Genomic DNA, 13,642 nt, shown 5'->3' with positions numbered 1-13,642 from the left:
GGGTGTGAGCTAAATCCAAATAAACAGAAATAATAAGTTATATTCTCTCAGATCCACAATGTGAAAAAAAACCTTAATAAATCAGATTCTAAGTTGCAGAACTAGTAAAAATGACACAGAATGGCTACAAACAACTTACAGTGCCTTGAAAAAGTTCTTACACCCTTGTACATTTTTCATATTCTGTTGACTTAAAAATATAGTTCTAAGTAGCAAAGTTTTTAAAAAGCTACCCTGGGGGCAGAGCAAGATGGTTGACAGCTGCACTGCTTGAACTGTACTAGCATTTGCCTCAATTTTTTCTTATATTTTTACTTACCTTTCTTGACTATGGTGTTGTTTCTCATTCCTCCCCTATTATTGGGCTATTCAAACACATACATTTTTTTAATGCCCTCCCTATACCTGTATCTTTGAATAACTTTATCCTGGAGTTCTTTTGGCAGCTGTGTTCATATTTACTTCACACAACAGAAACTGCTTGATTCTTCATCCCAGAATATTAGAATCAGCTCATTAACTGTGACTGTATACAGATGGGCTCTATGTAACTCTATTCTGAGCCTCATTAAGGCAATTTTTGGAAAGGGACCTATGACAAAAATCTTCATAAAAATTACAGTTTAAAAAAAAGTTATGTAAAGACACAATAAGAATAAGTTTTGAATATTTCTGAATTTATTCTTTTGCATTGAAGGTGTAGCATACGTTGTGTAGATCACTGAAAAACTCATGCTTTATTGTCTTTTGAGTTGTGTTGTTTAGACAGAAGGACATGATAAATGTACAAGGCTGTAAAGATGTTTACATGGCACTGTATTTCTAGGCTTCGAAACACCCTTCCAGCTTTCAAAATGAAATTTGGTAACCAAATTCAGTTTTGATTTACTGCTACCTAAAAAGAGTTATTTAATTATCACAATTCTCTGGATTTTTTTGAGGCTTTCTACGGGAAGGCTGTGGGTTACTAAATATTTTAACAGACTATGGCAAGAGAAAGTCTTTGAAAAATCATACCTGACATAAGCGGTATATTCCAAAGTCTCCTTTACTCCAAAAGAACGAGAAGTGACCATATCCCGTCTGGAAGAGGTATGCAGCAACCAAGACCCTGACATGCATGTACACGGGCAAAAACTATTAAAAGAAAGAACAGATTTTACTTTTCATACAAGGTCCAGCTGAAGATGCATACTGATCTTAAATACGAGAAATGTGATGTGAAAAAGAAAAACCAGTGAGGAAAAACCAAGGAGGATGACAGAAAAGTCTTTACTGAGGATATTAAAAATGACCCGACACTGCCGTGTTTCGGCCCGAAGGCCTGCCTCAGGGGTCTTGGTAAATCTGATATTGTAGTGTACACCAAAGAAATTTAATGCACGATCTGGCAAAAGAAGTCCTTCGTTGATCCTCTACCTTGTTGAATCGCAAAGTAACAACTGACAGAATGTCGGCTGACAAATGCAAAAAAAAAAAAAAAAATTATGTCAGCTGACAGTCAGTTGTTACTTGGCAATTCAACAAGGTAGAGGATCAACGAAGGACTTCTTTTGCCAGGCTCCCGCAGAATTCTGGTTAGAGAATTAGTGGGGGAAGGGGGTCCCCCATTCAGAACACTGGCCAAGAGTTTACCCCCCCCTAAAAAATAAGAATGCAACGTATATTAATTACTAGGCTAGAAACTAAATAAATGAAAAAAGTTTGCCATCACTCAGAAAAATTGTAAGTTATATTATGTAGCCTACTGCTAACAAAAAAAAAACAAAAACTGAACCCTGACTATGACAGTCAGTGTTAATTGTAACATCTATTCTGCATGCACAGAAGTCCCCCTCACCAGCACTGTGTATAGAGCAGACCTAGTTAATTTCACCATAGACCTCACCATACACAAAAGCACAATTCTAGTTTTATCTCAGTAACGGCAGTATAAACCCTCTACAGTACCAGGCATATTGGGGCCCTTTTACTAAGGCGCACTAGTGTTTTTAGCGTGTGCTAAAAATAAGCACACGCTGCCCTAAAACCACTAGCACGCCTTTGTAAAAGACCCCCATTGTGAGGTAACAAAACCCTACAAAAGTCACTCAGGACCAAAACTTATACAAGAAGCATACCCAGAATAAGGCAACTCTGTAAATATTGCAATACAGGTTCTTAACCACTGGTAAAACGGGGTGCAGAAAATTATCTTGAAATGTGTGGTAATTTATTAAAACTTTCTAGTCACAGTGAAGGCAGTTAATAGAACAGTTATTGGGAGTGTAACTGTGTACCATTGTAATTTTAGCAACATGTTAGCAGTTAACACTGTAAGCGGCTAATAGCAACATATGTAGCTGTTAATAGTCACATGTGGACATGTGTTTTAGGAAGGGGGTGCGAAGGTTTCATTGATCAGTTAAAGGGGTGAAGAAACCAAAAAATGTTACGAACCCCTGGTCTAGAACATCAGTACAGCCACTTGAAAAACTGAACAAGCTAGATAGCTACAGATCCCTACATAGAAAAAGCACCATGCTAACAGAATACATGACTTGGCCACACATGCTGAATACAGATAGAACCTATACAAGAATAGAATAAATAACCACAAACTAAAAATAGAAATATACACAAAATTTAAACTGAAACTCAAGAAGCCACATTTTGCATGCAGTGCAACACCAGAGAAAGAGAAATAGCAAAACATTATCCCAGTGCTAAGCATATTATAAATCCACTTCAAATACTCTCCACTCAAATTTTTATATCGCTCTACGAGACATGGATCCACAGCGCGCTCTCAATAACACCTATGGTTTATATATATATATATATATATATATATATATATATATATATATATAAATCAATCAGTGTGTCACCGTGCGCACAACCAGTGCATCGCACATGCGGAAGAGTGCTTGTCAGCTACTTCCATTAACAATGGTGACCATGTTCACATATAACTGTGACCTCTAATGTGAACAAAATTAACTGTAGATATGTGCTTGCTACTAAATATGCATTTCCACGTCCATAAAGAGATATAACGTGCTGAAACAAGTTGCCCAATGCCAAAAATAATCACTGCTCAAACCAAAAATAAATCGTATATCATTGTGTCACTTAGCTGTGGTGTCCTTCAAATAGACTGCAGCTCTATGAGGTGCCCCATTTCACCTTCATCAGGAGCTGTAAGCGCAGTCAAAAAATTAAGCAATAACATCACGCCATCTTTTCTGCCTTCAAGCCCTCAATTTAGATTGAAGGCAGAAAAGATGGCATGATGTTATTACTTAATTTTTTTGACTGCGCTTACAGCTCCTGACATGACATACGATTTATTTTTGGCATCGGGCACATTAAGTTTCAGCATATCATATCTCTTTATGGACATGGAAACACATAATTTAGTAGCGTGCACATATCTACAGCAAAGGGATATTACCAGTGGTGTGCTGCAAGAGATCGGTTCTTGGCCTGTTTTTTTTTTTTTTTTTTTACATTTTTGAAAGCAATACTATGAAGTCTGTCTGGTAAGGTCTGTGGGTGATTCCAAAGCCTGCAATATGGTAGACACCCCTAATGGTGTGGACACAAGAGGGGATCTGGAGAAGCCTGAAAAATGGTCTATAATATGTTTTAATGTTAAAATATGTAGGGTTATACACTTTGGCTGCAAAAACCTAAGGGGGCAGTTCAGTATAGGGGTTGAAGTACTTCTGTGCATGAAAGAAGAATGGCACTTGAGAGTGATTGTTACTGATGATCTTAAGGTAGCCAAACCATGGATGGAGAGAGGAATAGCCAGCAGGAAAAAGGAAGTGATAGTGCCTCTGTATGAGTTTCTGGTGAGACCTCGTTTAGAATAGGAGGTTGCACCTTCAAAAAGTTATAAACAGGATAGAGTTAGTCCAGAGGGCGGCTACTAAATGATCAGTGGTCTTTGTCATAAAGCATATGGGGACAGACTTAAAGATCTCAATATGTATACTTTCTTCTTACAACTTTATTTAAATACCTACAAATTTATTTAAAAATCTCCCTAGTCCTCACACTCCTCATACACTCTCTAACTATCAAGCAATGTAGTCTGTGGCTAAATTATGCTCTGTTATCATCATAGGAGACACATTCATATCCTTCTATCCATGTGATGGTTTCTATATATCATAGACTGAACATTCTCATGATCTTATGTTAGAAATCCTCAACATTATTATATTATGCTCAGTCTATTAGCATCAACAAGGTATACAATGTCCTCTTTTCCTTCTTCAATCAAATATGAAAAGGGATTTTTCTTCTCATCTTGGACTAGATACAAGTATATGTTCCACAGTGTTCAATACTTGTATTAAAACTAGTCAGCATTTCCAACTCAATAACGATCTTTCTCTTATCTGTTCTTCAGATTGTTCTCCAAAAATCCTCTCCCCAGTTCACAGTCCTGTCCTCACGCTGGAAGTGTAGTTCCAACCAACTGTTACACCCTACACAAATTTGTGTTTTGCTGTCTGCATCATCAGGGGTTATGACTATAAAGCAACAATTGAGTGAGAGATTTTAAATACCTTCTACAAATACCTTACAATCTCATCTCTCACTATTATCTACTCCTTACCTTATAACAACCATGGAAATTCTTAATCTCTTAGCCAGGCCCTGGAGGGACCTTAACTGGCTGCAGGAGAAAATGGTGCCTCAGTTCTACCCGATGTCGTACCGGTTAATTTCCTGTTACTCTGATACGTCATGTCATCAAGCTTGCCCATTCCACCTCTTTGTTTAACCCCAGCAGAGCCACCGTCCGCCACTCAAAAATTAATCTTTGTTCCAACCATAACATCTTACGTAAAGTGTTACATCCCTGATTGTCTGCAAATTCAGCCAGCACCACAAATTTTAAGTCTTGCATTTTTATTTTCGGCCGCGCAGAAGAAACCGGGCGGTAATCATCATTCTACGCACGTAAATGATTACCACATGGTTAACATGTGAGACCTTACCGCTAAGTCAATGGCTGGCAGTAAGGTCTCAGACCCAAAATAAACTCGCGTCAATTTTTATTTGCCGTACGTCCATTTTCGGCAAAAATTTTAAAAAGGCCTTTTTTACAGGTGTGCTGAAAAATTGATCTGTGTGCGCCCAAAACAGCACCTACACTAGCGCAGCCCATTTTTCGGCGCACCTTAGTAAAAGAACCCATAAGGCTCCTTAACACATTCTGCACAGGCAGAATGTTCAGCGCAGTATGCATATGTCAATTTTCCTTTAAAAGCTTACTCTGGTTGTTTTTTTTTTATAATTATAACGTAAAACATACTACTAAACATGTGGCCATCACAACAACTAGAAAAAAAAAGTCATAACATAAGCGTTGCCATACTGGGACAGACTGAAGATCCATCAAGCCCAGTATCCGGTTTCTAACAGTGGCCAATCCAGGTCACAAGTACCTGACAAGATCCCAAAAGAATAAAACAGATTTTATGCTGTTTATCCTAGAAATAAGCAGTGGATTTCACCAAGACCATCTTAATAATGGGTTATGGACTTTTCTTTTAGGAAATTATCCAAACCTTTTTTAAACCCTGCTAAATCGCATTATCTGGCAACGAATTCCAGAGTTTATTACACATTTGAGTGAGGAAATATTTTCTCTGGTCTGTTTTAAATTTATTGCTTAGTAGCTTCATTGCATGCCCCCTAGTATTTTTGGAAAGAATAAACAAGTGATTCACGTCTCTCCATTCTACTCCTCTATTTTATAGATCTCTATCATATCTCCCCCTCAGTTGTCTCTTCTCAAAGCTGAAGAGCCCTAGCTGCTTTAGCCTGTCCTCACAGGAAAGTCATCCCACCCCTTAATCATTGTCGTCCTTCTCTGTACCTTTTCTAATTCCACTATTATCTTTTTTCAGATGTGATGACCAGAACTGCACTCTTTTTTAGCACATGTTATTCCCACGCATGAGGAGTCATTGGCTCAAACTTGTAAGATTGGTGCTTTGTTACCTGGTGTGCGGAAGATTCAAAGGTTTTAAGGACTACAGGTCTATAAGGTGGGAGGGGTGGGTAGGGGTTGGGACGGGATATAAATCAAAAGTTAGCATATTTCCTCTTGGATTATGAAGGAGGATGTTCTCTTCATTGTAGTATGCACCATTCTATACCATTTACTCTGAAGTGTTTACATATGCTAATAAAAATGATTTAAACATAATGCAACTGCTCCACCGATTTGATCCACCCTATCACTGTGCTATAATTTGTACCCTGGTACGACAGTGTCCCATTGGTTATCTTCCTTCCACCAAGTCACAGAGATGCCTATTATATCTATCTTTTCATTTAGTGCAATATATTCTAACTTTCCCATCTTATTTCTTAGGCTTCTTGCATTTGTATATAGACATTGTAAACATGTTTGTTGTCCCTGCTTACAACCTGCTCAGCAGTTGACAGTGATAATTTGTCATCTTGAAAATCTGTCTGCTCTTTATTTAAAGACACCTGGTCTGCTATGGTCTCTATTGAAACTGCTATCAGGATGCCCTATCTTCCCTGTTTTGGCTATATCTTAAGATACCTTGTTCCAAACCATGCGCTTTTGAGTGACAGTCAGCCTTCTCCCAGTTTCTAGTTTAAAAGTCACTCTATCTTCTTTTTAAATGTTGATGCTAGCAACCTGGATCTTTTAAGGTGGAGCCCATCTTTCCAGAATACGCTCCTCTTTCACCTGAATGCTGCCCAGTTCCTAACAAATCTAAAACCCTTCTCCCTGCAGCATTGAGACTCCGGAGCTCTGCCTGTCTCTTGGGTCCAGTGTGTGGATCAGAAAGCACTTCTGAAAATGCTACCCTGGAGGTTCTGGATTTCAGCTTTCTAACTAACAGCCTAATTTTGGCCTCTAGAACCTCCCTCCCAAATTTTCCTATGTCACTGGTATCCACATGTACCAAGACAGCAGGTTCCTCCCTGGTACTGACTAAAATCTATGTGACGCATGAGGTTTGCCACCTTTTCACCAGAACACCCAGCTATCTACATGCCTAATGATCGAATCTTCAACTACAATGGCTGCCCTAACCCTTCCTTTCTGGGCAGAAGCCCGTAGAGACATATCCTTTCAACAGGTGGATTTTGTTAAATAAACTGGAGAAAAATACTCTACAAGCTATCCTAATATCTAGCTCTACATGATACTAAGTGAAAACTCTAGTTCCAAATCCCATCCTGAAAGGCTCATTTGTCTGCAGTGGATAGGTTATGCTTCTGAAGCCATCAAGTAAATCAAATACTATCCTTAAGAAAATATAGACAACAATGAATGCACTGTGTGTGCTCAGTCACCAGAGGGCTCGATAGCACAAAGTTTTTCTGCAGGAAAGAGAAAAAAAGATAGCAGCCCTTAAAAAAAAAAAAAAAGACCCAGTCACACTCTACTTACAGTACTGGCTCCAGAGATGTGATAGATCAATATGACAAGCTGCATCCACCCTTTCCATTCATCCGTCTGTTCACGATTTAACACTTTAGTCTATAGGAAAGGCAAAATGTGTTAAACATAAAAACATTCTGAATGTAAAACATCTAAAGTGTCTTCCCATAAAGCACAAATAAACTTTAAGGAAAAACCAAGGAAATGAATGTTTTACAAAAGAAATCTAAAGAAATCAATTGTCTTTCAGAATAGCTCAAAGGGCTGAATAAGTAGAAATGATCTAAATAACAAGATCCTCAAACAATTTGTAAAGATTTGGACTTTTATTTTGTGAAATAAATTTTAAAAATGTGTCATGCAGGCTAATGAACAAACTGCAATCCTGGAGGACCACAAAAAGATATCCCTAAAGAATATGCATGACATTATATTTGCATATATTGCCTCCATTCTATGCAAATATGTATCATGAATATAAATGACATTTTGAAAACCAGATTGGTTTGCCTGTGCCTGAGCAGGCATAAATGTCTGCGCCTTCAATCTAGCTATGATTTTTAGTGGTTTTTCCTTATTTATTTATTGCATTTGTATCCCACATTTTCCCACCTATTTGCAGGCTCAATGTGGCTTACAATGTTCTGTCATGGCATTCGCCATTCCAGATTAAAAGGTACAATTGGTATTACATAAAGAACATGGATAACATAATAGAATTAAGCAATCAGTTATAGAAAGAAAACATTCAGAGTAACAGGAAAGTGAAGATGTGATACAGATCTTATGTGGACCATTGTGATATGCCTTGTTGAAGAGATAAGTCTTCAGTGATTTACGAAAGTTGATTAGGTAGTAAATTGTTTTCAGGTTAAGTGGCAATGCATTCCACAGCTGCGTGCTCATGTAAGAAAAGCTGGACGCATGTGTTAATCTGTACTTTAGTCCCTTACAGCTAGGGAAGTGAAGATTCAGGAATGTGCGTGCTGATCTTTTAGCATTCCTGGGTAGCAAGTCAATAAGGTCTAACATGTACCATTTTATAAAGGCACATAAGCACCTATGCCTTTATGTAGTAGGCTATAAACAGGTGCCTTTTTGCCCTCTCAATTTTGGCGACTTACTTTAACTCTCCATGTGGATAAGATTTCACAATTTTAGAACAAATTTACAAAGATGAATATATAGCGTGCAGTAAAGTGAAGATACTTACCTGTAGCGCATATTCTGCGAGGACAGCAGGTTTCATATTCTCACAAGTGGGCGACACCGATCCATGTCGCCCAGTCCGGCATTTTGCCAAAGTTAAAAATAGAGCTTTGTGGAGAGCGAGCCTCGCTCCTCTGCGCATGCCTTCTCGCCCGTCACATAAATACAATCTCAATTTAATACTAAAGCAAAAAATAAAGTAAAAAATAACCAAGGAGACAACTCCAAGGGGAGGTGGGAGGGACTGTGAGAGTAAGAAGTCGCTGTCCTTGGAGAATACCTGCTACAGGTAAGTATCTTCGCTTTCTCTGAGGACAAGCAGGCTTCAATCTTCTCACAAGTGGGGGAATCCCTAGCATCCAGGCTCACCCAAAACAACAAATATTGGTCAACTGGGCCTCACAGCAGCAAGGACATAACATAGATTAACCTCAAAATATATACAACCTGAATAAGGGTGCAGCATGAAACAGAATAAAATGGGCCTAGGAGGGTGGAGTTTGATTCTAGACTCCAAACAGATTATGCAACACTGACTACCCAAACTGATTGTCGCGTCTGGTATCCTGCTCAAAGCAGTAGTGTGATGTGAATGTGTGGACTGAAGACCACGTTGCAGCTTTGCAAATTTCTTCAATGGAGACTGACCTCAAATGAGCTACCAATGCAGGAATGGCTCTGACATTATGAGCCATGACAGGACCCTCCAAAGCCAGCCCAGCTTGGGCATAAGTGAAGGAAAAGCAATCTGGCAGCCAAATTGAAATTGTGCATTTCCCAATGGCGACCCCCATCCTATTTGGATCAAAAGAAACAAAAAGCTGGGTGGACTGTCTGTGGAGCCTGGTCTGCTCCATGTAGTAGGCCAATGCTCGCTTGCAATCCAAGGTGTGCAAGCTGCTTTGCCAGGATGGGCATGAAATCAGGGAAAGAATGTTGGCAAGACAATTGACTGGTTCAGATTGAACTCTGACACCACCTTCGGCAGGAGCTTAGGGTGCATGCGGAGGACTACTCTGTTGTGATGAAATTTAGTATAAGGTGCATCCACTACTAAGGCCTGAAGCTCACTGACTCCACGAGCTAAAGTAACAGCCAGCAAGAAAACAACCTTCCAGGTCAAGTACTTCAGATGACAGGAATTCAGTGGCTCAAAAGGAGCTTTCATCAGCAGGGTGAAAATGACTCTGAGATGGAGGTTTGACAGGGGGCTTTGAAGCAAACAACTAAAGGCTGTCAAGAGATGGGTGTCCATAGGCACAGCTCGTCTTTTATATATATATATATAGTGAAGGATGTCCATAAAGGACGTCCTTGGCATGCGCAGAGCAGCCAGCATAATGCTTGGCTGCTCTGTGCATGCTCGACCAGCCGACTGTTTAACGATGGAATAAAGAATGCAAGTGAGCTTCAACGAGCAGCTCATTTGCATTCCTATTCCTTGATGCATGCCCGTTCCTTACCGATTCGCTAAGGGAATCGGTAAGGAAAGGGCTTTAACGAGTCTTTAGTGCATCTTGGCCTAAGTGTAGAAGGTATTCACGCAGGGTCTGTGTAGGGCAAGTGAAAGAATCTAAGGCCTTGCTCTCACACCAGATAGCAAACATCCTCCATTTAAAAGAATATAACCTCTTAGTGGAATCTTTCCTGGAAACCAGCAAGACTCGGGAGACGCAGTCCGAAAGATCCAAGGAAGCGAATTCTAGGCTTTCAACAACCAAGCAGTGAGAGCCAGAGACTGGAGATTGGGATGTAGAAGCGACCCCTCATTCTGTGAGATGAAGGTCGGAAAACACTCCAATCTCCACGGTTCTTCGGAGGATAATTCCAGAAGAAGAGGGAACCTTATCTGACGCAGCCAGTACGGCACGATCAGAATTATTGTTCCACGGTCTTGCTTGAGTTTCAACAAAGTCTTTCCCACTATAGATATCGGAGGGTACGCATACAGAAGACCTGTCCCCCAACTGAGGAGGAAGGAATGTGATGCTAGTCTGCCGTGGGCCTGAAGCCTGGAACAGAACTGAGTGGCAAAAAGATCCACCGAGGGGGTGCCCCACGCTCGGAAGATCTTGCAGGCAATGCCCATATTGAGACCACTCTTGCGGTTGCATTATCCTGCTCAGCCTGTTGGCTAGGGTGTATAGAAATGCTAAGTAGTAGTAGTAGTAGTAGTAGTAGGTGTTGTTTGCACCCACCAGATAAGTGGCGCCAATGAACATGACGCATTGGCGAGCCCAATGCCACACCTGGATGGACTCCTGGCACAGAGAGTGTGATCCAGTGCTTCCCTGCTTGTTGGTGTAATATATTACAACCTGATTGTGTTTGAATGAGAACAAAATGGTGAGACACCCGATCTCTGAAAGCCTTTAGAGCATTCCAGATCGCTCGAAGCTCCAGGAGGTTGATCTGAAGATTCGTTTCCTGGGAGGACCAAATTATCCACCGTTGAAGAGAGCGTACAAGATTTAGGGACACTTGAATAACATCTTGTAGACTCCCCGTGGCTTGATACCACTGAGAGGACAGGGTCCATTGAACTGATCTCATGTGAAGACGTGTCATGGGTGTAACGTACACTGTGGAAGCCAAGTGGCCCAGAAATCTCAACATCTGCCAAGCTGTGACCTGCTGAGAGGCATGAACCTTGGACCCCAGTGAGACAAGATTGTACGCTCTCGACTCTAGGAGGTAGGCACGAACATTCTGTGTGTCGAGTAGGGCTCCTATGAACTCCAATCGCTGAACAAGGTGTAGATGGGACTTGGGTTAGTTTAAAATGAACCCTAGCAGCTCTAGCACTCAAATAGTCATCCGAATGGACTCCCGAGAACAGTCCTCTGAGATACTCTTCACCACCCAATCGTCGAGATACGAGAACACATGGACTCCCAAGCCTGCGTAGCTCTCTGGAAGCTGATGCGAAGTCAAAAGGCAACATGCAGTACTGGTAATGATGTGTTCCCAGCCGAAACCGAAGATCCTTTAAGTATATGAGTCCTTTAAGTCAAAAAAGCACTGCCAATCGTTCTTCTGAATAACTGGGAGATAGGTGCCCAGTGAAACCATCCTGAACTTTTCTCGGACTAGAAATCTGTTCATGGCCCTTAAGTCTAGGATGGGATGCATTCCCCCATTTTCTTTTGCACAAGAAAGTACCTGGAGTAGAATCCCTGCCCTTCTTCTCCTGGTGGAACAGGTTCGACTGCATGGGCCTTTAGAAAGGCAGAGAGTTCTTCTGCAAGTACCTGCCTGTGCTGATAGCTGAATGAATGAGCTCTCAGTGGGCAATTTGGAGGTTTGACATGCCAATTGAGGGCATATACAAGATGGACTATTTGAAGAACCCACCAGTCGGAGGTCATAAGAGGGCAACTTTCGTCAAAAAACTTTAATCTCCCCCCCCTCCCCCGACCAGCAAGTCATCCATGACGGACAATTTTACTGCGGCTATGCTCTGCTGGAGCCAGTCAAAAGCTCGTCCCTTGCTTTGCCTGGGGAGCAAAAGGGGCTATAGGCGCACACTACTTACGTGATCGAGCGTGCTGGGGTTGAGCCTGAGTAGAACAGCGAGCCGACTGGTTGTACCTATGCCTAGGTTGGTAGTAGGGACCCCTCCTTGGCTTGCCAAAAACCCTCCTACATGAGGAAGGCTGATGCAGAAGGTGCCAGGCAGGAGAGAGAAGAGATGGTATCGGTATGTTTTTTTATTTGGCCAGCAACCTCCTCAACCAAAAAGGTTATCCCCCTGGCAAGGAGCATCCGCCAACCTCTGCTGAACAGAATGTTCCAAGTCAGAAATAAGCTGCCATGAGAGTCTGCGCAGTGCTATAACTTGAGCAGAGACCCTGGATGCCACATCAAAAGTGTCATAAGTGCCCCTGGCCAAAAACTTTCGACACGCCTTCTGCTGCTTGATCAACTGGAGAAAAGGCTCGGCCTGCTCCGGAGGGAGTGCATCCACCAAGCCTCACAGCTGTCACACCGAGTTTCGCAAGTAGACGCTCGTGAAGAGCTGGTTTGTATACGGGATATGAGCACTGAAACCTGGTACATCTTCCACCCAAAAGAATCCAGGGTTCTAGCATCTCTGCCTGGGGGCGCCAAGGCATAGTCCCTAGTACTCTGGCTCTTTTGAGAGCGGACTCCACAACCATGGAATTGTGAGGTAACTAAGGTCTAACAAAACCAGGTTCACTGTGGATTCGATACTGGGTGTCAATTTTCTTGGGCACAACAGGGACCGACAGAGGGGACTCCCAGTTCCGGACAAGGACTTCCTTGAGTACCTCGTGGAAGGAAGCAGCCTACTTAGGAGGAGATATGTAATCCAGGACCTCGAGCACCTTGGCCCTGGGCTCATCCTCCACGTCCAAAGGAAAAGGAATGGCATCAGCCATTTCCTTAATAAAAGATGGAAATGAAAGGCTCTCCGGCGGAGACCATCTCTTTTCAGGTGGAGGGGAGGATTCAGAGGAAGGCATGGCAGGCACAAGCACCCCCTATATCAATGCGCACCGCTGCATAAGGTCATCAATGAGCACATCTGGGCCTTTTTCCCCAACGCTGCTAGATGACCTTATGCAGCGGTGCACATTGATATCGGGAGTACTTGTACCTGCCATGCCTCCCTCTGAACCCTCCCCTCCACCTGAAAAGAGAGGGCCGACACCAGGAAAAGCTGGGGTCAACGCAGGAGCAGGATCTCGGTTGCTTGGAGACAGGCGAATCGGCACCCTCCCATATGGAGGGAGAGCGATCCTCCCGGTGCCGACGCTTCTCGGGTGTTGAATCCTCCAACACTCTGGAGCTTCAGGCACCATTTGTCGAGGGTGACCAATGACAATGCTTCTTGGCCTTCGCCCGAAGCGTGTCACCAAGGCTCTTCAGCGCTGGTGAGGATGACATCGAATCCTCACGTTGCCTCGGGGTCGGGTCCAACGATGGACAATCCCAAGGGTCCTGCACAGCAAGAGGCCTTCAGACAGCTGGAGATAT

The 13,642-nt window shown here is 42.2% G+C and overlaps 1 protein-coding gene across 1 annotated transcript in view; it reads right to left on the bottom strand.

Annotated features, from left to right (window-relative positions):
- CASD1 (CAS1 domain containing 1) overlaps positions 1-13,642 on the bottom strand; it is a 163,794-nt gene that overhangs the window by 42,169 nt on the left and 107,983 nt on the right. Inside the window, exons 10-11 of the mRNA XM_030200634.1 lie at positions 7,442-7,531; positions 1,018-1,137 (exon numbers count right to left, since the gene is read on the bottom strand). Coding sequence (XP_030056494.1) covers positions 1,018-1,137; positions 7,442-7,531 — 210 coding nt within the window. The remainder of the gene's footprint in view (positions 1-1,017; positions 1,138-7,441; positions 7,532-13,642) is intronic.

This window comes from Microcaecilia unicolor, chromosome 1 (assembly GCF_901765095.1).
Source record: "Microcaecilia unicolor chromosome 1, aMicUni1.1, whole genome shotgun sequence".
NCBI lineage: Eukaryota > Metazoa > Chordata > Amphibia > Gymnophiona > Siphonopidae > Microcaecilia > Microcaecilia unicolor.
The sequence above is the reverse complement of the archived record's forward strand: the minus strand, read 5'-3'. Positions and strand labels throughout refer to the sequence as shown.